The sequence below is a fragment of the Microcaecilia unicolor genome, chromosome 2 (genome assembly GCF_901765095.1).
Source record: "Microcaecilia unicolor chromosome 2, aMicUni1.1, whole genome shotgun sequence".
Lineage (NCBI taxonomy): Eukaryota > Metazoa > Chordata > Amphibia > Gymnophiona > Siphonopidae > Microcaecilia > Microcaecilia unicolor.
The window spans coordinates 522,060,191-522,086,666 of NC_044032.1; the positions used below are offsets into that span (position 1 = coordinate 522,060,191).

Consider the following 26,476-nt stretch of genomic DNA (forward strand, 5'->3'; position numbering starts at 1 on the left):
TTGTGGATTAAGAGCTGGATAAAAGACAAAACAAAAACAGGGAGTGGGGATAAATGGATAGTTCACTCAATGTGAACAGTGGAGTACCGCATGTATCTGTACTGAGACCAGTGCTTTTTAACATATTTATAAATAACCAGTAAATGGGAACAATGCAGATGACACAAAACTATTCCAAGTTATTAAATCACATGATGCACATGGGAAGAATAATCCAAATCACAGCTACATGATACTAAGTTCCACATTAGGAGTCACCACCCAAGAAAATGATCTAGGAGTCATCTTGGACAGTAGTACTACATTGAAACCTTCAACTAAATGTGGGGCGGCAGCCAAACAAGCAAACAGAATGTTAGGAATTATTAGAAAAGGAATAGAAAAGCTCCATGGTGAGACTGCATCTTGAGGATTGTATGCAATTCTGGTCATGCCTAGGGCCCAAATGTTTGTTTAGGAGGAACCCTCTCAGATGTGCTAATCCAATGGCTCCCAAGGCAGATTTTTGCCCTGGTAAAGAAGAGAGAGAGAGGGAGGGAGGGAGGAGACGGAGCCAATTAATCCTGCCCTAATCGTGCATCTCAAAAAAAGATATAGCAGAACTGGAAAAGGTACAGAGAAAGACGACCAAAATGATTAAGAAGATGGAACAACTCTCATACAAGGAAAGGTTTTAGGAGGTTTGGGTTCTTCACCTTGGAGAACAGATGGCTGAGGTCTACAAAATCCTAAGTGGGGTAGGATGGGTAAATGTGAATCAATACCTTTAAAATAAACAGTAGGAAATATTCTTTCAATGAATAGCTAAACTCTGGAACTTGTTGCTGGAGGATGTGGTAAGGCAGACACAGCAAAAGGTGCTACTTATCTGTGAGGTCAGTAGCATACAATCTTGCTACTCTTTGAGATATTTAGGTACCTGTGACCTGGACTGACCGCAATTGGAAGCAAGATACTAGGCTAGATGGACCTTTGGTCTGACCCATTATGGCAGTTCTTATGTTTTCATGCACTCAGGTAGGCTCTTATAAAACTGGCTGGGCATATGTGCATATTAACATCAGTGCTCAGAACAGTGCTCGCCAATCTTTGTGGTTGCGACCCCCAATTCACGTACCCACACAAAGTGTGCAACCTCTGGGCAGTGCAGGGCAATGACATCCTATTGAGCACCCAACTGGGACAGTATCCTGCTTCCAACAGTGGCTAATCCAGGTCACATGTATCTGGCAAGATCCCAGAAAAGTAAAAGAGATTTTTTGCTGCTTATCCTAGAAATAAGCAGTGGATTTGCTCAAGTCCATCTTAATAATGGCTTATGAACTTTTCTTTTAGGAAATTATTCAAACCTTTTTAAAACCAGATACGCTACCTGCTTTTACCACATTCTCTTGCAACAAATTCCAGAGTTTAATTACATGTTAAGTGAAGAAATATTTTCTACACTTTGCTTTACTACTTAGTATCTTCATTTTGTGTCCCCTGGTCCTAGTATTTTTGGAAATTCATGTCTACCTGTTCCACTCAGTATTTTATAGACCTCTCAGCCATCTCTTCTCCAAGCTGAAGAGCCCTAGCCGCTTTAGCTTTTCCTCATAGGGAAAGGGAATGGGACTTGATATACCGGCTTTCTGTGGTTTTAGCAACTACATTCAAAGTGGTTTACATAGTATATACAGGTACTTGTTTGTACCTGGGGCAACGGAGGGTTAAGTGACTTGCCCAGAGTTACAAGGAAGTCGTCATATCCCCTTTATCATTTTCGTTGCCCTTTTCTGTACCTTTTCTAATTCTGCTCTACCTTTTTTGAGTTGTGGTAACCAGAACCACACACAGTATTCGAGGTGTGGTCGCACCATGGAGTGATACAAAAGCATTATAGCATTCTCATTTTTATTTTCCCCAAATGCAGGTTTCATGCATGTTTCTATTTCAGCCTAATGTGGGGTATAAATGCCATGAATGAATGAATAAATTTGGGAAGCTCAGGCTTAGAATAGAAAACAGCTACTTTTATTAAATATAGGTATTCCGGGGGGGGGGGGGAGGGAGGGGGCAGAGATAGGCAGAATAAGGGTGTAATTTATACTTATGCACAAACAGGACGATATTCAGTGCTATTTAATTGGCCAGGAACGGCTCCTGGCTGGTTAAATACCCAGTGTACCTGAAAGTAACTCACCATGAGCTACTACTGAAAAAGGTGTGAGCAAAATCCAAATAAATAAAATAAATTTAGCCAGCTAACCACTAATATTCATCAGTTAGCACAATATAACCAGCTATCCGTGAATATTCAAGCGCTGGCTGGCTATGTTTAGTGGCTAAATCGGACCACCTAAATAGTAGTCCTATGTTTGGCCACTATAAACTTAGCTGGCCAGTGTTGAATATTCACTTGTCGGTTAAGTTTGAGCCAGCCAATAAAAAGAAGATATTTAATGCTGGTCACAGGAAACAGTCCGGCATTGACTAGCCAGGGTCAGCACTGAGAACGGTACTTAGGGGCTACCCCCAGTTTATAAAATACACTGAAACCCGCACAAACTTACATCTGCCTCAGAACAGGTATAATTTACAAGACTGGGCATCCAAATAGCAGATGATGTTTAATGTGAGCAAATGCAAAGTGATGCATGTGGGAAAGAGGAACCCAAACTATAGCTACATGATGCAAGGTTCCACGTTAGAAGTCAGCAACCAGGAAAAAGATCTAGGAGTCATCGTTGATGATACTTTGAAACCCTCTGCTCAGTGTGCTGCGGCAGCAAAGAAAGTAAATAGGTTAGGTATTATTAGGAAAGGAATGGAAAATAAAAACGAGGATGTTATAATGCCTTTGTATTGCTCCATGGTGCAACTGCACCTTGAATACTGTGTGCAGTTCTGGTCACCGCATCTCAAAAAAGATATAGTGGAATTAGAAAAGGTAGAGAGAAGGGCGATGAAAATGATAAAGGGAATGGGATGCCTTCCCTATGAGGAAAGGCTAAAATGGCTTGGGCTCTTCAGCTTGGAGAAAAGAAGGCTGAGAGGAGATATGATAGAGGTATATAAAATACTCAGTGGAGTGGAATGAGTAGCCGTGAATCGCTTGTTCACTCTTTCCAAAAATACTAGGAGTAGGGGGCACGCACTGAAGCTACAAAGTAGTACATTTAAAATGAATCAGAGAAAATATTTCTACTCTCAACATGTAATTAAACTCTGGAATTCGTTACCAGAGAATGTGGTAAAAGCAGTTAGCTTACGGGGTTTAAAAAAGGTTTGGATAGCTTCCTAAAAGAAAGGTCCATAAGCCTTTATTAAAATGGACTTGGGAAAATGCACTGCTTACTTCTGGGATAAGCAGCATAAAATGTATTGTACTGTTTTGGGATATTTGCAGGTACTTATGACCTGCATTGGCCACTGTTGGAAACAGGATACTGGGCTTGATGGACCTTTGGTCTGTCCTACTTTGGCAACACTTATGTACTTAACTGTGTGTGAAATTTGGGTAGGCTATTTATAAAAAGCACACAAATAGATATGTTGTCTTTATAAAATAATGCAATATATGCACCTGTGTCTTGCAAGCTTAAGAACCCTGTATAAAAGTTACCATCTAAAGGCCTTGATGCAGTGAGTTGCACTGTTCTTTAGCACAGCTGTTTACTCAAGATTTTCCCCACCCTATTCTTTCTCCCAGTGCAGTAGGAATATATAGCATAGGGAAATCACCAATAAAGCCGCTGTGTTAAAGGGTAGCAAAGAGGGCATGCAAAATGCTGGAATTTGAAATTGCTTCTGATGTAACAAACAAAAAAAAAAAACGCGCAAATCTAGGGCAATTTTTAAAAATCTTCTCACAGCATCTTTCAGATGCAGCATAGGAGCATAAGGGTGTTGGAAATATCAGAGCCCTCCCTTCCTGGACACCCCTCTACACCTTTCACCACCACCAGGGCTACCTAGCCCACAGAACCTTTGGCCCAGCCAGAGAGCCTCCAATGTTGTTAGAACCCCCTCCCCACCTCCCCCCCAGACCAAAAAATACATACCATGTCCACAGAAGTGTCCTTCCCTCACTGCCACCAGTTTGAAACATGGCAGCATCAGACCCCCTAGGGCTGCATCCAGGCACACTGCTAGGGGTCAGTGCCAAATAAGACAATACCTCCCTTATTGGGAAAACTGCCTTATTTGGCAGGCTAACTCCTGGCAATGCAGATGCATCGCTACAGGGCAGGTGTCCCAGCTGGATGCAGTTGGATGCCTCCTTTGGCCAAGTGAGGTGTTACCAGCTGGTAGCCTCCTTGGGAAAGATAAATATACTTGGCCCACAGAGTTGGTCCACTACTACAGAGGCTCTCAGGTTGAGGGCCTCTTATCCCAACTGCCTTGTCAGGAGTAGACTGATATAGGGTGCTCTGAATCAAATAGCCCTGGGAAGTAGATCAGGGTATCCGGGAGGGTCACAGGAGTCAGCAGCCTGCTGGGCTACCTGGGAAATTTTGTAGAATGAGGGTTGCGGAGTCTGAAATGGAGAAAGCCACCTGCTGTCCCTGGGATTGGTAGCATGGAATCTTGCTATTTGGAATTCTGCAGGTATTTGTGACCTGGTTTGGGCACTGGCAGAAGCAGGATACTTGGATAGATAGACTGGACTGCCTCAGTATGGCTATTCTTTTGTTCTTATGGCTGGCCTTTTTTTTTCTTAAATGTCTCTCTTCCTTTCCATGCGATAGTCAATCTCTGCTCATGAAGAAGTTATACGGGTTTTCTAATTGCAACACAATGAATATTATTTATGCAATTGTCTGCCTTAGAAAGTTTCAGACAAGGTTATTAGAATACAAATGGTGCACTAAAAATGGCTAGCTTGACAAGTCTTAGGTTATGCACTGTCAGATGAACAGTCATGTTTTTGAAGACTTAAAAAATATATGCATTACATGTGTTCTCTATTTCATGTGAAGGTGACATTGACAGACCATTATTACAAGAAGGGCAACAGGTGTGGTTTAGATATTATATATTACCCTCTATTTTGATGTTTTTCATTTTGTATTTTAAACTGCTTGCAAGTTTTTATATATTTTTGTTCTGTTTGTTTTTTAATTTTTTAAATACTAACGTTCATGTTATATTTGATGTGTCTTATTGTTTATTATTTGTTTTCACATTATGCAGTTAATAAACTTTTTAGAACTTAAATAACATATGTAAAGTACAAAGCATAAAATTATTACACAAAGTAAATACGACCAATCAAGAACAGTTCGTATGCAGTGGAACATGTTACAATAAGAAAATGAAAAGGAAAGTGTAAGTGAGAGTGGGATGTTTGACCACGGAAATTCAAATCCTGGAGACAAGAATCTTAAAAAGCTTGTTTATTGATGAAAAGACTCGACACAACTGTTGTGTTTCGGCCGTCAGGCCTGCATCAGGAGTCTTGCTCAAAAACGTGTCATTTATTGAGTCTCAGACGCCAGGAAGAACAGCTGATATGTGCAGTAGGTAGCACATGATATGATGATCTGTTGTACGGGTCTTTAGAAAGACCTTTGTTGATAAGCTTGCTAGTAGACAAATCGAGTGTCGTAAAAAGAACATGAGTGCGCTTCAGAGTGAATTAGCCATAACAATTAAATATACCTAATAGACTGAGATATAATGAAGCAACTTTACCAAGGATATTACTAGTTATTGCTATTAAATCTATCCCTCAAAAACTGCCAAAAAGGAAATCAAACTGGAAAATATCAAACTACTAATGTGCAGGCCCGTTTGAAAATGAGCAATTTGTCTCACAGTCTGATATGAATATATATATATTTATTCAAGATGGATCTCAAAGCTTCCTAGTGATATAATTCTATAAAGAATTTGTGCTCCCAATTGGGTGCATCTCAACTGTAGCCAGAGCAGATTTCTATCACCGGTCCTTATATTAATAAAGAGGGTAAAAAAATCAAACCAATGTAAAAAAAAAACCTCAGTGGAGAGAAAAAAAACATTAGTTTCTCAAAAAACTCCTCTAAATGACTATATACAGTGGCTGTAAGAAAAAGTGCTAAAAAAATGAAAAAGGAAAAAACTGTAATTACCTATTAGCTACTATGCACCAATATGAGCAGGTTAAAGAGTCCTTAACCCCCCTGAGCAGTGCACCACACAAACTTATCTGTGAGACGACAATTTACTCTTCTCTTACTCTGTCTTCACTGTGTTGTGGCACGATTTCCATCCACTCTCTCCTGCTCAATCATTCTATGTCCATCAGCGGTATTGTTTTCTTATTCCACCAACCGCTGTATAGCCGCTTTAAAATTCCTCATCAAATTCATGATCCAATCTTCTACAACAGCGCCTTGTTTCGCTGATCTACTTTTTTTCTATTTTTCTTTTGATCACGTCCCACAAGATGGCTGCGAGTTTTAACTAGATGCCTTCAGACCCGATGGCCAACCAGAATGATCCATTTATTTAAACCACCATCCGATTTTTAAAAATCACTCTTCATTTGACGTTTTTATTTACCCCTTGTGGCTCTACTGTTTTAAACTGAAAAATCCATTTGTTGTTCTTTTTGCCAAAGTAATGTTTTGGATTGGTAGCATAGAATGTTGCTAAATGGGTTTGTGTCAGGTACTTGTGACCTGGCTTAGCCACTGTTTGGAAAAAGGATACTGGGCTAGGTGGACCATTGGTCTGACCCAGTATGGCTACTCTTATGTTCTTATGACTATCAGCAATAGGCAGAACAGGGACTGGAACAGACTGAGGTGAATAGTAACCCTAAAGGAAAAATACACTTTAAGCAAACTTGTTTTTCTTGAAGTCCCAGGCTCCCAGGGCTCAATTACAGAAGCATCCTTCACAAAATTCTGAGGTCTCACTTTTCAGAGAAAGACAACACTTTCTAAAGTTGGGCCTGTTATCCAGGTGGCTGATTTGCCCAAGTGTGGTAGGGATCGAGATTGGAAAAAGAGAAAAAAAAAACCAGATAAAACAAAAAAATTCACAAAATCCTCGATGTTTCAAAGCCCGATCAGGAACCCATAAAGGCAGGGCTTTCAATCAGTCACGTACAAATATGAATCCCCAGCAATGACATTAGAAGAACAGTGGTATCAAGAAGGTTGGGTATGATGGAGAAAATCTTTAAGAGTGTGGCAGCGTGGTTCACAGCTGGCTGCAGGACCTCATAGAAATGTGGCACACACCCAGGTTGAAGGTGGAAGTCAAAAAATACTTTATGTACACCAAAAATGCAGTAATCAGCTCTGTTACTTCACAGGCTTAGACTTTTAAGCAGAGTCTCTCACTCTCACACACACACACACAATATAGTCCCAGTTAATACTCTTCATGGGGGCTGGCTCCTAGCCAGGCCCACTCACTGTGGCAACATACCAACTTCATGTACTTTATAAATATTTTGCAAGGGTCTCTATTACCTTGGTAGTCATGTTTCTACACATATAACTAACTCCTGAGGCTGGCTTTACTCATAGTTTCCCACCCCAGGGAAACACTTAGGTACCGGCTATTCCTCTTGGGTCAGGACTGTAGTCTCTTCTCTCTCTCTATTGGTTGCTGGGAGATCCTCATTCAGGGCTGCTCCCTTGGAATTTCTTGGCTTGGGCCTTCTTTAATCCGTTATACCTCAGGGCATTTAACCATCTCCCTGCCTGAGCCCCGCCCCTCTGACTCAGCAGGTGTAACTCCACCTACCCTAAGAAGGCTCACTCTCAGTCTCAGGGGCTGATGCCCACCGTAGAATGAAATTCTACCGCCCAACCACAGGAAATTTGTGTGTTAAAATTGTGGAAGTAATTAGCTGCATTGTACTGTGCACTAACTTCCCTGTCAGCACCTGAGCGCTGATTGGCACAGGCACCGACAGGAAAGTTGACAGTAATAGTTAAAAAAAAAAACCAAACCCAAAACCATGCCATGGCAACCCCTGTGGCCTCTGGGACATAAGTGAGATGTTTATATTTGTTTATTATGCCACTTGTTCTACAGCCTTCCAGAGGCAATCATCAAACCGATTTACATCAGTAAAATAAAGAAAAGGAAAAGAAAATGAACTACAATGTTTGATAGGACAGAAAACGGAAACTGTAGCCAAGTGCTTCTCTGCCAACAACCCCATGAGACCACCTAACCTGAAAAGGCCTGGATAAAAATATATATATTTTCAACCCAACCTTGAATTTCTGGTAAGAAAGTTCAGTTCGAAGGTACAATGAGAGAGAGTTCCATAAGCAGAGAACCAGGTAGGAAAAAAACATGGTTTTAAGTAGAAAAGATTCCAGCAATGTCCATCCCAAGTGGTTAGATGCAGTAGCATGTTAAAGTCTAGCCACCATCCCAAACAGGTAAACATGACTAAAAAAACTTCTATTCTTTCCTATTAATTGTTGTAGCTCCTTTCGATCTTTCATTTTTAAATGACTGTAAACTGCTCAGATGGCAAACACTTATGATTCAGTATATCAAGAAGAAACTAAGGGGGGGGGGGGTCCTTTACAAAACTGCGTTAATGTTTTTAGCTCGCAGTAAAAATCAGCTGGTGGTAAATGTTGAGACGCCGATAGGAATCTAATGGGTGTCTCAGCATCTACTGCCAGCTGATTTTTACCGCGAGCTAAAAACCCTAGCACGGCTTTGTAAAAGACTCCCTAAACTTGATGCTACTTCTCAATGAAGTTTATTCACAGTTTCCATGGAACTGTGGTCTAAAACAACGAGGAGGCTAGCCTCTGGATTTTATGCAATAACTTCCAGAGCTAGCTTGTCATGAACTAGAAAAAGCATGCTTAAGAGAGAGTTAGGAGATCAAATCAAAGCCCCACAATGTCTCCCGATTCTTCTGGCATCCTGCCACTCAAAAAATGCCACTAGCCACAGCTCTCACTCCAGTCTCCTGGAGACGTCTCTAGATTTTTCTCAGGGACAATAGCTACCCCCTACTGGCAGAAAACATGTCATGAAACCAGAGGAGAACACTGATTTGTACCATTCCCTGTGTGAGGACATGGATTAGGCAAGTTAGCTTTTTTAGTGCGTGCTAAGCATTAGCGCACGCTAACTATGTAGATACCCATAATATTCCTGTGGGCATCTACACGGTTAGTGCGCACTAATTTTTATCATGCACTAAAAACACTAGCGCACCTTAGTAAGCAGGGCCCTAAGGGGGTCTTTTACTAAAGCTTAGCTAGAGTTATTTGCAGAAGGGCCCATAGGAATAACATGGACCATGCTGCAGATAACTGAAGCTCAACTTTAGTAAAAGACCCCCTAAATGAGCAATTCGTACTCATCATAATTGTCTTGTCTGTCTGTATTTTTAGATTGTAAGCTCTATTGAGTAGGGACTGTCTCTCTGTGTCAGGTGTTCAGCGCTGCGTTTATCTGGTAGCGCTATACAAATGCTAATAATAATAATAATCATAAGTTAAGATCCAAAGAGATTATAGTACAATTTACAATTTATTGAGGGTCATGTTAGCGCGCACCAAAGCTAGAAACACCATGGGTGTGTCTAACATTAGCATGTGCTAAAAATGATAGCGTGCCTACAGCATGGCTTAGTAAAGTGGGCCCTAAGTTATTCAAAGTCATTAAATCGCAGGAGGACTGTGAAAAATTACAAGAGGACCTTACGAGACTGGGAGACTGGGCGTCTAAATGAGAGATGACATTTAATGTGAGCAAATGCAAAGTGATGCACGTGGGAAAGAGGAACCCGAATTATAGGTACGTCATGCAAGGTTACACGTTAGGAGTCACAGACAAAGAAAGGGATCTAGGTGTCGTCGCTGATGATACGTTGAAACCTTCTGCTCAGTGTGCTGCTGCGGCTAAGAAAGCAAATAGAATGTTATTATTAGGAAAGGAATGGAAAACAAAAATGAGGATATTATAATGCCTTTGTATCGCTCCATGGTGCGACCGCACCTCGAATATTGTGTTCAATTCTGGTTGCCACATCTCAAAAAAGATATAGTGGAATTAATGTATTCACAGTATTTACAGGTTAGTACCGGCTGCAAGTTATTGGTAATAGTTGGCTTCATTGAGCCGGAACGTGATGTGATGTTTAAATGTTAAATGTCTTTTCTTCTAATAATAAAGATATTAAAAAAACAAAAAGGTACAGAGAAGGGCGACGAAAATGATAAAGGGGATGGGATGACTTTCCAATGAGGAAAGGCTAAAGCGGCTAGGGCTCTCCAGCTTGGAGGAAAGGTGGCTGAGAGGAGATATGATAGAGGTCTATAAAATAATGAGTGGAGTTGAACGGGTAGATGTGAAGCGTCTGTTTATGCTTTCCAAAAATACTAGGACTAGGGGGCATGCGATGAAGCTGTAATGTAGTAAATTTAAAACGAATCGGAGAAAAATCTCTCTTCACTCAACGTGTAATTGAACTCTGGAATTCGTTGCCAGAGAATGTGGTAAAGGCGGTTAGCTTAGTGGAGTTTAAAAAAGGTTTGGACAGCTTCCTAAAGGAAAAGTCCATAGACCACTATTAAATATACTTGGGGAAAATCCACTATTTCTGGGATAAGCAATATAAAATGTTTTGTACTTTTTTGGGATCTTGCCAGGTATTTGTGACCTGGATTGGCCACTGTTAGAAAGAGGATGCTGGGCTTGATGGACCTTTCGTTTTTCCCAGTATGGCAATACTTATGTACTTATGATACATCGCCAAATCTGTGAAGGTCAAAGCAGTGTACAATAAAAATTAAATATAAGTAGAAAAGAGATACAATTCCACAGGTAAGTGCAAACACACTAAGTAAACAGTAGACTAGTATACAACCACTCACAAGAGTCCTCAAGTGATGCTGTCATCTGAAACCAAATGCCCCAGAAGCCTGCTGGAAAAATAAGTCTTTAATGAATCTCTTATAAGAGGTACAGGACGCTGATTCCACAAAGAAGGGCCAAGACAAAAAGTTCCCTAGTAGTGTGATAAGACATAAAATTGCATTTGAAAAGATTCATAATTGAATTTGTTTCTTTCATTACCTCATGTTCCCACATTCAGATTTTTTTTTGGTGTATATGCTGCCTAACAGCAAGCTTGCTCTTGTGCAATTACAGGATAATATCGCATACAAATTCATTCTGCTTTATTGAGTCTGCCCCAAATACCCCTCTCAGCATCAGCAGTATAGAAATGTGTTTAGTGGTAGTTAGGCAACAAAACAGAAGATGTTCTTAACAGATAAAACTTCTTTAAAATAAAATTCACTCTTCCTAAAAGCATGCATTGGATTTGGCTTTCATTACACCTTTAATGGAGAGCTAAGCTAAATGACCAGGCATTAAAAATTCATTTGACATTTTGAAAAGGCAATAAAGTATGACAGATGGTGGCCTTCTCAGTTTACAGAGGTCCAAACTCTACAATGCACTGTAGGTGAAGGTCTTGCACTGTTCAAAGATGGAGGCAAAGCACATAAGCGTCAGAAATAAGAAGAGAAAGCACTGCATACATCATTTGTTTTAATGTACCAAATGACATAAAAACTGAAATTTAAGTAGCACTGTTGCAAACCAGACTCTTGGTCAACACCTAGTCGTTTAATTCTCAGCTTAAATTAACATAGTGACTTCTGTACAACAAAACAGCTCAGTAGGACATTAAAACAAAAATTAAGAATATATTAGTTAGGATATAGAGTTTGGTTGAGAACACTACATTATGACATCATAAACAGGCTGTGGAGTCAGAGTTGGAGTTGAAAGCAATTTTGGGTGGAGCTAGAGTTGGAGTTAGCTTTAAAATAAAAACTTACATTATAATATATGGTAAATTTATCATTTTATAATTATATATAGTTTAATCTTGGAGCTAAAATGCTTTAGATTGAGAACAAAAAAATTTAGGGGCCCATTTACTATAGCCGCATTAACATTTTTAATGCGTGTTAACCATGTATAAGTCTACAATATCCCTATAGGTGCCTACTCAGTTAGCACACGCGCTAATTGTAGGCACATTAAAAATAATAACGTCCCTTAGTAAACAGGGCATTAAAGCCTAATATCAGTAGGAGTAGGAGTCAGGCAGTAGAATAACAGAGAAATTAGAGTCGAAGGTTTGGTGTACTGACTCTATAACCCTGATCATAAAGTCACAAGCAACAAAGCCCGTTTCGTGAAAAATGAAACAGGCTCTTGTCTAAGCGATTTCTCCTCTCTCCCCTACCCTCCCCTCCATGTCCAGAGACTCTCCCCTATCATCCATGTCCAGCAATTCTCCTCTGCCCTGCCCTCCCCTCCAATCCATGTCCAGCGATTCTCCTCTGCCCTCCCCTCCCCTCCAATCCATGTCCAGTGATTCTCCTCTGCCCTGCCCTCCCATCCATGTTCCACAATTCTCCCCTCCCATCTATGTCCAGCGATTCTCCTCTGCCCTGCCCTCCCATCCATGTCCAGTGACTCTCCCCTCCCCTCCATGGTCAGTGACTCTCCCCTCCTCTCCCCTGCCCTCTTCTCCTTCCTGCCGCTCTGCCTTTAAGTCGTTCATGTTACTTCAGGTCACAGCCGCGGTAGGCTTGGCTTGTGTCAACTTAGCCTTCCCTTGCCTTCCCTCTCAGTGTCCCACCCTCCTCTGACGTCATTTCGTCTTTCCACGAGAGCGGGACACTGAGAGGGAAGGGAACGCTGGAGGCGAGCTGACGTCAGCTCATTTGCATGCTGTTATGAACCCAGCCAGCCAGCCAGCCATCCAGAGAAGCAGAATGAACAATTATTATATAGATTTAGCAACAGTGCACAGGAGTGTAGCAGCAGATCTACATGGAACAAAGAGAAAAACTATTTAAAAAATCAAATTTATTTCTTCACTATTTTGGCAAGTGTCTTCTAAAGCAAAAAAATAGTAATTACATTTTATTTCCCTCTTTACAGTTAAGAATATATTAACATTAGAATTTGTTCAGGTAGCTACAGAGACCAAGATGGCAGACTGAGGGAACTACAAGGTCAGATGTGCTCCGGTGTAATTCCTTAGTAATGGGGAAGAAATGTAAAGGGAAGACTCAAGACAATCCCTCCAAGTCTCAGATATCTACTACACCCTTATAACAAACTATTGCATACCACAGCTACTCATGCCTGTGGTGGACAACTTGTTGGTCAGTCCCAGGTCTAACTGGGGCTCCGGCCCTTGGTGAAGCAGATACTAAACTGAGCCCTGACTAGCATCAAGCCCCACCTCCTTCAGCGTCAGCATTTCTGGTTTTGCTAGAATTGAAGCAGAGTGGGTTGTATTGTGATCTGGCTCCTGTGGAAGTGAACTCTTAGAAGAGAGGGTTCCAAATCCTTTTGGAATGGCAATGAGAACAACTGAGTAGACCTTGGCTGACCGTAGAAGATCATGCGGAAGTAAAGAATCTGGGGCCTTTACCAATAACTACTACTCTTATTAAACCAGATACTGTTACACTGAGCTCTTTGTGGGATGCAATTACAGTCTTACATAAATCTATCTCCATTTTCACTGTGTTGTTGCAACTAACCAACGAACTTACTGCAAATAATAAACATACTCAAGAGATATTGGAGAAACTAGAAGGGCTGATGACAGAACTGGGTATGGGTATGTTCATCTTATTTTGATTAAAGATAAGATGCTAGTTCATAGAAAATTAGAAACTCTGGAAAATTCTTTGCACTACTGAAATCTGTGTTTTTAACTTTCCAAAACATCCTATAATGCCATCTGCTAAGCTCTTTAAAGAAATATATAGAGGAAATTTTACATATTCTCAAAGAAGCATTTCCTCAAGTCGCTAAAGCTTATTACATTGCTTCAAAGAAGCTGCACGAAGGAACCCAAAGAGAAGGTGCTTATAGGATAGTAGAAGATTTATGATAAGACTAGTAAAACATGCCCGTTTCAGGCGCAAATGAAATGGGCACTAGCAAGGTTTTCCTCCCGAACCCCCCCTCCCTGCTCACCCCTTCGGCGTTGTGAAGGCACTGACCGCCATTGTTGCGGACCTCGTAAACGCACGCCAACGCCACCTTCAATGTGCTGAGTCATTGGTTGTGAAGCCACTGATGCCATTGCTCCGCCCTCAACGTCATCACGTTTGACGCAAGGGCGGGGCCCCAACACAGTGAGTTCGGTGGCTTCACCACCACGAACCCTTCGAACCAGAAGGAAGTGCCCGGAGGAACTGACAGTGGCGTCAGTGTCCTCAGAACACTGAGGGTGAGTTTTATTATATAGGATATCTTGGATCTAACAGGTTTTTTGTAATGTTCAGATTCTGAAGTGGATGGTTATGCAACCCTAACACTGTCTTTCTACAAGATTGTGATCATGTATTGAAACTTTTCTTTCATTATAGAGCTGCTGAGTTTAAGAGACAAAACATTTAGATATTTCTAGATTTAACAAAAATTACACAGGAGAGAAGAAGAAATGTTTAACTTTGAGACAACAGGTTTTTTCCCTTGGATGATAATTTTTATTTATGTTTTCCTTGCAAATAAATGGTTATTTCTTCTCTAAGGTATATCTTTTTTTGATCCAAATCTGCTTCAATTTCTCTCTTTCTTTTTTTACTTTATCTTTATTGAAATTTTGTATTATTACATTCAAGATACAACTTGAAACAGAAAAACTAAATTGTATTAACAAGAAATAAAGGGCCTCTGGTGCAGTTTATAAAAAAGGCCCAAAATACTTTGTGATCCTTTTACTGAGGTACACTAACAAATTTAGTGAGCGCTAACTATTAGAATGCACTAAATGATAAGACGCCCATAGGAATATAATGGGCTTCCTATCATTTATCACACACTAATAATTAGCGCACCTTAGTAAAATAACTAAATAAATGAAGAATTTCTGAAAATTATACCATTTATATCAAGTCCTCAATATATGGTAGGGAGCAAGAGATCAAACCATACAGGAAAAAATACATAAAATGTAGTATAAATTATCCTTAGCATGTAGAACTATGGCAAGACTTCCAAGGTCTGTGCCCCGATTGTGGTTGAATCAGGGGCATAGCCAAAGGTGGGCCTGAGTCTACCCAGTTTGGGGTCAGGCGCATCCAGCAGCATTGTCCCTAAGGTAGCTTCCACTGGTCGCAGGCTCACAGCGATTCCCACATCTGCCTGCTGCTCAACAAGCCACTAAGCGCTAACCCGGAAGCCTCTCCTCTGCTGCAAGTTCCAGTTTCTACCCAGTCAAGATGCGGCAAAGGAGAGGTTCCCAGGTTAGCGCTTCGTGGCTGCAAGAAGTCAGTGAATAAAATCGCTGCCCCAGCCGCCAATCCGACACGTTCCCTTGTGATTTGGACGCACTGCAGATGACTTGCATAGATAAACATCTGCAAAACAGGTTTCAAAAATACCGATTTGGACATTTTGATAAGAAAAACATCCAAATGGTGCTTTATGACACTTTTTGGATGTTTTTCTCTTTCGAAAATCAATCCCAGTGTAACCTAAGGAACTTTGTAAGTCTAAGTTCTTTGAAAATGAGCCCTTTAGTCTCCACGGTACCCTTATGCAATATATTCTTATATGTTTATATAATGGTTTACGATACTAAATATTTTTAAAATTATTCCAATATATTTTTATTGTCTTTGTCACTGATATATAGTATTTTACATAGAATACATTTCTATATGTTTTTATTATATATGTGTTATATTTTATTTTGTTTTTAGACCCCTGAGGAAGGCCTTTTTGGCCGAAACACGGACCGTGTAGGGTCCCAATAAAACTTTCTGGTGCTCTTACCATCTGTGGTTTCAGTCTGGTATTTCTGGATTTCTTCCGCTTGTTTTGTTGGATTTGTTTTTTGCGGGAGATTTGGACTCTCTTTGTTGTTCTTGGAGAAATGCCAGTCAGCCGGATTTTTAGGATAGCATTCATGAAGAAAATTTGTAAGCAATGGAAGCAACACATACAAATACATCTCATGAATATCTACTGTGGCTATCCTGAAAACCTGACTGGCAGGTGGTAACCCACAACAGGTTGGGAACCTCTGCTTTTACTACTTTTTTCTATAGCACTACTAGACGTATGCAGCATTGTACACTAAACACATATGAGACAGTCCCTGCTCGACAGAGCTTACAATCTAATCAAGAGACAAATAGGACAAATAAAGGATTAGGGAATTACTTATGTGGGAATAATTTAATACAAACATGGGTACTAAACAAGTGAATAAGAGTTAGGAGTTAAAAGCAGCCTCAAAAAAGGTGGACTTTTAGGCTAGATTTGAATATGGCCAGAGAAGTAGCTTGAACCTCTGTTCTAAGGCAATGATATTAGACATGGCACAGAGATATTACTTGTTACACTGTCACTGTTGTCAAAGTATTTTTTAACACAAAGACAAGTGTGCCATCCACCCTCTCACTTCAAATACGCAAACCTGTTTCTCAGTATTATATTTTGAAGTCAGTTTAGTTCTTAAGGTGCTCAAGTTGGAATGCTTTACCAACATGCATGCTATCATGAATGAAAATCCAAAACCCTGTCCCAAGTCTATAGATACAATTATCTGTTGTGATCCCAGAAAGGGTATGATACATACCTGTAGCAGTTGTTCTCCGAGGACAGCAGGCTGATTGTTCTCACGACTGGGTGACGTCCGCGGCAGCCCCCACCAACCGGAAAGAAGCTTCGCGGGACGGTCGGCACGCAGGGCACGCCCACCGCGCATGCGCGGCCGTCTTCCCGCCCGTGCGCGACCGCTCCCGCCAGTTGAATGACTAGCAAAAAGATGAAACACACAACTCCAAAGGGGAGGAGGGAGGGTAGGTGAGAACAATCAGCCTGCTGTCCTCTGAGAACAACTGCTACAGGTATGTATCATACCCTTTCTCCGAGGACAAGCAGGCTGCTTGTTCTCACGACTGGGGTATCCCTAGCTCTCAGGCTCACTCAAAACAATAACCCAGGTCAATTGAACCTCGCAACGGCGAGGGTACAACAGAAATTGACCTACGAAGAACAACTAACTGAGAGTGCAGCCTGACCAGAATAAATTCGGGTCCTGGAGGGTGGAGTTGGATTTACACCCCAAACAGATTCTGCAGCACCGACTGCCCGAACCGACTGTCGCGTCGGGTATCCTGCTGGAGGCAGTAATGAGATGTGAATGTGTGGACAGATGACCACGTCGCAGCCTTGCAGATCTCTTCAATAGTGGCTGACTTCAAGTGGGCCACCGACGCTGCCATGGCTCTGACACTATGAGCCGTGACATGACCCTCAAGAGTCAGCCCAGCCTGGGCGTAAGTGAAGGAAATGCAATCTGCTAGCCAATTGGAGATGGTGCGTTTCCCGACAGCGACCCCTAGCCTGTTAGGGTCGAAAGAAATAAACAATTGGGCGGACTGTCTGTTGGGCTGTGTCCGCTCCAGATAGAAGGCCAATGCTCTCTTGCAGTCCAATGTGTGCAACTGACGTTCAGCAGGGCGGGTATGCGGCCTGGGGAAGAATGTTGGCAAGACAATTGACTGGTTAAGATGGAACTCCGACACCACCTTCGGCAGGAACTTTGGGTGGGTGCGGAGCACTACTCTGTTGTGATGAAATTTGGTATATGGAGCATGAGCTACTAGGGCTTGAAGCTCACTGACCCTACGAGCTGAAGTAACTGCCACCAAGAAAATGACCTTCCAGGTCAAGTACTTCAGATGGCAGGTATTCAGTGGCTCAAAAGGAGGTGTCATCAGCTGGGTGAGGACGACGTTGAGATCCCATGACACAGTAGGAGGCTTGATAGGGGGCTTTGACAAAAGCAAGCCTCTCATGAATCGAACGACTAAAGGCTCTCCAGAGATGGCTTTACCTTCCACACGATAATGGTAAGCACTAATCGCACTAAGGTGATTCCTTACTGAGTTGGTCTTGAGGCCAGACTCTGATAAGTGCAGACGGTATTCAAGCAGGTTCTGTGCAGGGCAAGAGCGAGGTTCTAGGGCCTTGCTCTCACACCAAACGACAAACCTCCTCCACTTGAAAAAGTAACTCTTTTTAGTGGAATCCTTCCTAGAGGCAAGCAAGACCCGGGAGACACCCTCAGACAGACCCAACGCAGCGAAGTCTACGCCCTCAACATCCAGGCCGTGAGAGCCAGGGATTGAAGGTTGGGGTGCAGCAACGCTCCGTCGTTCTGCGAAATGAGAGTCGGAAAACACTCCAATCTCCACGGTTCTTCTGAGGACAACTCCAGAAGAAGAGGGAACCAGATCTGACGGGGCCAAAAGGGCGCTATCAGAATCATGGTGCCGCGGTCTTGCTTGAGCTTCAGTAAGGTCTTCCCCACCAAAGGTATGGGAGGATAAGCATACATGAGGCCGGTCCCCCAATGAAGGAGAAAGGCATCTGACGCTAGCCTGCCGTGTGTCTGAAGTCTGGAACAGAACAGAGGCAGCTTGTGGTTGGTCTGAGAGGCGAAAAGATCCACCGAGGGGGTGCCCCACTCTTGGAAGATCTTGCGTACCACTCTGGAATGGAGCGACCACTCGTGCGGTTGCATGACTCTGCTCAGTCTGTCGGCCAGACTGTTGTTTACGCCTGCCAGGTATGTGGCTTGGAGGAGCATGCCGAACCGGCACGCCGAACGCCACATCCCGACGGCTTCCTGACACAGGGGGCGAGATCCGGTGCCCCCCTGCTTGTTGACGTAATACATTGCAACCTGATTGTCTGTCCGAATTTGGATAATTTGGTAGGACAGCCGATCTCTGAAAGCCTTCAGTGCGTTCCAGATCGCTCGGAGCTCCAGGAGGTTGATCTGTAGATCCTTTTCCTGGAGGGACCACAGACCCTGGGTGTGAAGCCCATCGACGTGAGCTCCCCACCCCAGGCGAGATGCATCCGTCGTCAGCACTTTCGAAGGCTGCGGAATTTGGAATGGACGTCCCAGGGTCAAATTGGTCCGGATGGTCCACCAGAGCAGTGAAGTGCGGCAACTGGTGGAGAGGCGGATGACATCTTCTAGATTCCCGGTGGCTTGGAACCACTGGGAAGCTAGGGTCCATTGAGCAGATCTCATGTGAAGACGAGCCATGGGAGTCACATGAACTGTGGAGGCCATATGACCCAGAAGTCTCAACATCTGCCGAGCTGTGACCTGCTGAGACGCTCTGGTCTGCGAAGCCAGGGCCAGGAGATTGGTGGCCCGCGCTTCGGGAAGGTAGGCCTGAGCCGTCTGGGTATTCAGCAGCGCTCCTATGAATTCCAGAGACTGGGATGGCTGGAGATGGGACTTTGGGTAATTTATCACAAACCCCAGCAGCTCCAGAAGTTGAATAGTGCACTGCATGGACCGGAGGGCTCCTGCCTCCGAGGTGTTCTTGACCAGCCAATCGTCGAGATATGGGAACACGTGCACTCCCAGCCTGCGTAGGTACGCCGCCACCACCACGAGGCACTTCGAAAACACTCGTGGGGCGGAGGCGAGCCCAAAGGGCAGCACACAATACTGAAAGTGCCGTGCGCCCAGGCGGAATCTGAGATACTGTCTGTGAGCTGGCAGTATCGGGATGTGAGTATATGCATCCTTTAAATCCAGGGAACATAGCCAATCGTTTTTCTGAATCGTTGGCAGAAGGGTGCCCAAGGAAAGCATCCTGAACTTTTCTTTAACCAGGAATTTGTTCAGGCCTCTCAGGTCTAGGATGGGACGCATCCCCCCTGTTTTCTTTTCCACAAGGAAGTACCTGGAATAGAATCCCTGCCCTTCCTGCCCGGGTGGTACGGGCTCGACCGCATTGGCGCTGAGAAGGGCGGAGAGTTCCTCTGCAAGTACCTGCTTGTGATGGGAGCTGAAGGATTGAGCTCCCGGAGGACAATTTGGAGGCAGGGAGGCCAAATTCAGGGCGTATCCGCACCGCACTATTTGGAGAACCCACTGGTCGGAAGTTATGAGAGGCCACCTTTGGTGAAAAAATTTTAACCTCCCCCCGACCGGCAGATCGTCCGGTACGGACACTTTGAGGGCGGCTATGTTCCCGTGGATCCAGTCAAAAGCCCGTCCCTGGCTTTTGCTGTGGAGGCGCAGGGGGCTGCTTAGGCGCACGCTGTTGACGGGAACGAGCGCGCTGGGGCTGTCCCTGTGCCTGACGAGGCCTTCGGGCCGGCTGGTTGTACCTACGCTTTGCAAAAGAATAGGGTGCAGCCTGCCGGGCCCGGGAAAAACGTCCACCTGCTGAGGTGGATGCTGAAGGCGCCCGGTGGGAGAGCTTGTCGAGAGCGGTTTCCCGCTGATGCAGTTGGTCCACCATCTGCTCGACCTTCTCACCAAAAATGTTATCCCCCCGGCAAGGGACGTCAGCCAGTCTCTGCTGGGTGCGGTTGTCCAGGTCAGAGGCACGCAGCCATGAGAGCCTGCGCATCACTATACCTTGGGCCGCAGCACGAGATGCCACGTCACAGGTGTCAAAAATACCCCTGGACAGGAACTTTCTGCACGCCTTCAGCTGCCTGACCACCTCCTGATAAGGCCTGGACTGCTCCGGCGGGAGCTTCTCGACCAGGTCCGCCAGTTGTTGCACATAGGTCCGCATGTGAATGCTCATATAGAGCAGGTATGACTGGATGCGGGTCACGAGCATGGAGGATTGGTAGGCCTTCCTCCCAAACGAGTCCAGAGTGCGAGACTCCCGCCCCGGGGGCGCCGAGGCGGTATCCCTCAAACTCCGTGCCCTCTTGAGAGCAGAATCCACGACCGCTGAGTCATGGGGCAATTGGGGCCGCATGAGCTCTGGGTCAGAGTGGATCCTGTACTGGGACTCTGCTTTCTTGGGAATGGTGGGGTTAGTTAATGGTCGCACCCAGTTCCGGAGCAGCGTCTCCTTCAGGACATTGTGCAGCGGCACCGTGGAGGACTCTCTAGGTGGTGATGGATAGTCGAGGACCTCGAGCATCTCGGCCCTCGGCTCTTCCACAGAGACCACGGGGAAGGGAATGCTGATAGACATATCCCGCACAAAGGAGGCAAAGGAGAGACTCTCAGGAGGTGAGAGCTTCCTCTCCGGTGAAGGCGTGGGGTCCGAGGGAAGGCCCGTAGACTCCTCTGAGGAGAAATATCTAGGGTCCTCCTCTTCCCCCCACGAGTCCTCATCCTCGGTATCGGACATTAGCTCATGTAGCTGAGTCCTGTACCGGGCCCGGCTCGACGTCGAGGCACCGAGGTCTCGGTGTCGTCGAGCGGTGGACTCCCGCGCCGGCGGGGACGGAGCTCCCTCCATCGACGTCGACGGGGACTCCACCTGCGTGGCAGTCGAGACCGGCACCGCAAGCGGCGGCGGTGTCGACAGCCCCGGCGCCGGGCTAGAGCTCGCCGGCGCCACAGTCATCGGCACAGCCTGGCGCATCAGCCCTTCCAGGATCCCCGGAAGGATGGCTCTGAGGCACTCGTCCAGGCCCGCTGCCGGGAAAGGCGGTGGGGCCGGTAAGGGTGTCGGTGCCGGAAGCTGCTGGGAGCCAGGAGACGGCACCGAGGTGCCGGAACCCCGACGCGTCGGTACCTCCACAACCGACGGAGACCTCTCCTCTCGACGATGACGCTTCGGCGTCGACTCCTCTTCGGGATGCACCGAGGGCGTCCGGTGACGACGCTTCTTATCCTTTTTTCGATGCACGTCACCGGCGCCGGAGGGCATGGAGGAGGAGGAGGTCGATCCCCCTCGGTCTCGAGGCACCGGGTCAGACAGGGGTCGGTCCCGTGGCTCACGAGCTGAGGGAGTGACCGGGGCCGACTGCCCACGCAGCCTCTCAACCCCACTCTCACCGGCGGACCGGCGGGCCAACGGGACCTGTTCTCCTGGGGTCGCTGCCATCGGTGCCGATGTCTCGGGCATCGATACCGGTACCGAAGAACCGGCCTTCGATACCGATGCCGTTGAGGTCGACGTCGAGGGGCCGGCGCAAGTTCCAAAAAGACGGTCCCGCAGAACTTGCCTCGCAACCTGAGTCCGTTTCCGGAGACCGAGACACAGAGCACACGACTTGAGATTGTGCTCCGGCCCGAGGCACTGGAGGCACCAAGCGTGGGTGTCGGTCTGCGAGATCGGCCGGCCGCAGCGACCACACTTTTTAAATCCACTCGGGACCTTCGAGGACATCGACGGAAAAATCGCGTCGGCGAAGTCAAAGTCGTCAATGGTGGCTAAAATCACACCACGAAAAGATAAACGACCGAGCGACCACTAGGCCGCAATGTGGCGTCCCCGCTGGAAGCGAGGGAAAAGGGGAGCGCGTGCTCCACACGCGCAGAGATTTTCTTTTTTTTTTTTTTTTTTTTTAACAAACAAGAAAAAAGGAAAACCGAACGGTAATCCGAAGCGAAGCGACGATCCGCGTAAACGCGGTCGAAAAATCCGGCGGCTGAAACAGAGAGAGTGGCAGAAGCACAACTCTCTCCAGTCGCGGAAAAAAAGGAACTGGCGGGAGCGGTCGCGCACGGGCGGGAAGACGGCCGCGCATGCGCGGTGGGCGTGCCCTGCGTGCCGACCGTCCCGCGAAGCTTCTTTCCGGTTGGTGGGGGCTGCCGCGGACGTCACCCAGTCGTGAGAACAAGCAGCCTGCTTGTCCTCGGAGAACTAGATATTTCCATCAGTTGACACTGAAATAATGAAGGGTAAAGGGAAAATCAGCAATAGAATCTCCCAGTTTCAGAAGACCAGATGATCAGATTCTAAGGCTATGATCCAATAAACCCTCTGAAGGAAAATCACCAAATCTGGGGCAGGGTTTTGGATGGTGATAGATGACTGCTGATTTTACAGCCCATCTCAACTCTTTCTAAGTCATAGTACCATCTAAGAATGTTCTCCTTGCTTGCTTTCCTTTCAGCTTCTTTCACCTCCCATCCAACAGCTCTTCTGACCTTGTAACAGTAGGCAGCCCCAGGTTATGGTATCTTCATGTGTGCCTGCCGTAACCACCCTCTGCACTGTGGGTCTCTCCCTAGGTCTAGGCTTCTGTATCTGGTCCCAGGGCCTCATCAATGTGCAGTAGTCCTACTTCCATGACACAGCCCACCTGCAGTGGCTACATCCCTTTCCAGGCCAGCTAGCACCATGAATCCAAAGAAAGTGTGTGCAATATCAATTGGCCTTCCCACAGGGACCCTTCTTTTGTCTCCCTCCTGATGGGAGAAAGAAGATTTAAGGCACATGAAAAAACAAACATACCTTATTGTCGCCCTGCACTTCTCCCAGCCTCAGTTGAAGTTCTTTAATTTCTTCTCCAAGACGCTTGTTGTGTTCCCGAGACTCAACCAACAGCTGTGCAAGATTTGCCTGCACAAATGATAACATGATACTTAGCATACTTCTGCCTCCAGAATGATATTATACCAGAATTACTTCATAAAGGTGCATAGAAGGGCACCACTGGATTATAACACTTCACAGAGCCACACAGAGTCTGCCAAACGTTGTCACGGGAATTTGTGGCCCAATACAAGCCGGCCCCTGAAAAAAAAAAAGAAGTGCCAGGAAGGTGGATGAACAAAGGCCAAAAATCCATAAAGATAAGTCTGGCTGTAAAATCTTATAGAAAGAACTATGAAAACAGACCACTACTTGAAAAATCCTAAAACACTTTGGGCCTGATATTCAAAATATTTATGCTCCTAACTGAAGATTTAAGCTCAAAAATTGGTCTCTTTGAAAATCAAGACCAATTCCCTTTTCCTTTACTAGGGTTGAGTGCATAATTTTAAACTCAAAATTTCATTCAACTCCTACATTTAAGAGCATAAAAAGCAGGTGGCAACAGAGGAGATTTACGGCACGGAAAACAAGATAGCTTAGCACTGATTTTCGGCATTAGGCTCTTAAATTAGGCCAATAAATCTAGGAATGAATAGCAGGCCTAAATTTATAAACAAAAGCACAAGGAGCCTTCAGGAATAGAGCATCAACTCAAAGCTTTGAGTTGATGGGGTCTGTCCAATAAAACTGAGTTCACGCCCAATTCCTGAAGGCTCCTTGTGCTTTTGCTTTTTTTTTGCTCCTGTGTGAGTGTACTTTGGTTTCCCTCTCCTGCGAGGCCTAAATTTATAAGAATAATTTTTAAGCTCCTAAATTAAGATGAATTTTTGACTGAAAATAGGGCACAAATTTTGTAGCATAATTAGAAACATAAATTTAGGCACTCAGGGGTACATATTCAGCCGGTGGTAGTCAGCATTTTGCTGAATGCCACCAGCTTTGCGCCTGCATGTTCAATGTCAGTCGTGCCCAGGCTCCAGCACTGAATATCCAAGCATATGTGACTGACTAAAACTTAACCGGCTAAGAAGAACTGCATTAAGATAGGACTGTTTTATGCTGTTATCTTAGATGGTTAAGTGAGGAATACTAGCACTTAACCAGCTAAGTGTCGACTCTGCCCCTGGAATAGCTGGTCTTGGCTTGGCCACTAACTAGGTATATTTGGCGGCACTATCCAGTTAATTGCTTCTGAATATGCCCAGTTAGCCCTGGACAGGTGCTTTAAATGGCCAGAAGCCTCTCCTGATCATTTACATAGTTTTGAATATCTGCCCCATAGCTTGTAAGCTCCTAAATTAAGATGAAGATTTAGGCTTCTTAGTTTGGGTGAAAACAAGGCATAACTTAGGAGCATAAATTTATATCAGGTCCTTTCATTTCTTTTTTTTCCCCCTTCTTTTTATTATAACTTTCAAAATTACAGAACTAAACAACAACAACATAATTCCATTCCACAAAAGGTACAAATTCCCCAATAAGGCCCCGCTTACAACCCTCCCTCTTTCCCATCCAGAACCTCTTCCCCCCTCATTCCTGAGTGAAGAAGTCCCATCTTAAGCCAAAAATTCCTGGCCCTTACACTCCAGAAGTTACAGCTCTACTATCTCATTATCTTCCCTATCACACCCCTGCAGCCATACACTGCATCAAACTTCCCTATTCACTCATGGTGCACGGCTATTTATGTGATGGTGAAATTTACTTGATATAAAGGCATATTTTCAAATCACTCAACTTACAAAGTTCTGTAGCAACCTATGGAACTTTGTAGGCCTAAATGCTTTGAAAATGAGCCCCTAGTGTTGCACATGCATGCTGAGTATCAGATGGTTTAATCAATTTTCATTCTCTCGTACCGCCATATGGGCTGTAAAAACCCTTAATCACTTTCTCCTGAAATTCCCCTCTCCAGCTTAGGAGTAATACAAAAAGAAGAGAATGAGAAATCTGTAAGGTATGAATGAGAGAAAGTATACTTTCTATTCTACTGCTCTGGTATTGGAGTAAGTGCAGTAAAACAGGTCCCCTTGGTTTCCTTGACATAAAATAGTGATTCCCGAAATGGACAGTACCACCTCCTGGGGGCAATGGACTAATTATTATTATTATTGTTACATTTGTACCCCACATGTTCCCACCTATTTGCAGGCTCAATGTGGCTTACAGAGTGTTGTTATGACAGAGTCATGACAGGATATTGGATACAATCAAAAGTAAGCAGAAGATGGATGAGGGGCATTGAAAAACAAGGTGGTGGTGTGGGGGCACTGGAAGGATAAGCACAATATGGAGATGTTATTTGCAAGGTAACTAATAACAGACACAAGGACAAGGAAATCCCACTTACTAACATACTCACACCATCAATGACAGGCCATTACCATGGTTATTTGAAAAATGCAATACCAAATATTTTTTTACCATTTATTGTGTAATTCATCAACAACATTTGGTTGCAAAAAAAAATCTGATCGGCTGCATAAATCACTGCACTACGTTATTACTGCAGTTAATAAAATCAAAGCTTATTCTCTCAATGATCACTTATTCTGAAAACTGTGTGAAGAGAATGAAGATTTTAAACGTTTGCTCCTCCATACAGAAGTTCGATGGCACTCAAAAGGCAACTGTGTGAGCTGCTTTTATACGCTTTTTGACACTGTTGTTGAATTTTTTGATGACAAGGATGCTTTGCCAAGAGACAACCTCAAAGAGATCAGGAGTGACATTGCTTATTTGTCAGATCTATTTGCAAAGTTTAATGAAAGAAATTTGCAGTTGCAAGGGAATGACATGAATCTGATTAAGGCTATGACTACAGTTACTATATTTATTTCATTGCTAATTCCCCCTGTTTACTAAGACGCGCTAGTGGCTGCCACGCAGCAATGCCGACAAAGTCCATTCAAGTAAATAGGCTGTGTTGCATTAGCGCACGGCAGCCACTAGCATGGCTTAGTAAACAGGGGAGTAAGTCTGTTCAAACGCAATATTGGACGTTGTGAGTTTTCAGTTTCAGAACCTTGCTGACCTAGAAGAGAAAAGAAGTATACAAATGATTATCTTCAAGTCTATTGTAACCATTTGGATATGAGGGATAAAGACTTGTCCGGAAGATCTGAACACCTTCTTCTGATGGAAATTCCAGATTGTGTTATCAATCTATTTCTAAGAAT

General features: G+C 44.4%; 1 protein-coding gene across 2 annotated transcripts in view; it reads right to left on the minus strand.

The window, feature by feature from the left end:
* CCDC149 (coiled-coil domain containing 149) overlaps positions 1-26,476 on the minus strand; it is a 179,857-nt gene that overhangs the window by 93,611 nt on the left and 59,770 nt on the right. For both annotated transcript variants that reach the window (XM_030191244.1, XM_030191243.1), the window contains exon 4: positions 23,214-23,321. In XM_030191244.1, the coding sequence (XP_030047104.1) occupies positions 23,214-23,321 (108 nt within the window). The remainder of the gene's footprint in view (positions 1-23,213; positions 23,322-26,476) is intronic.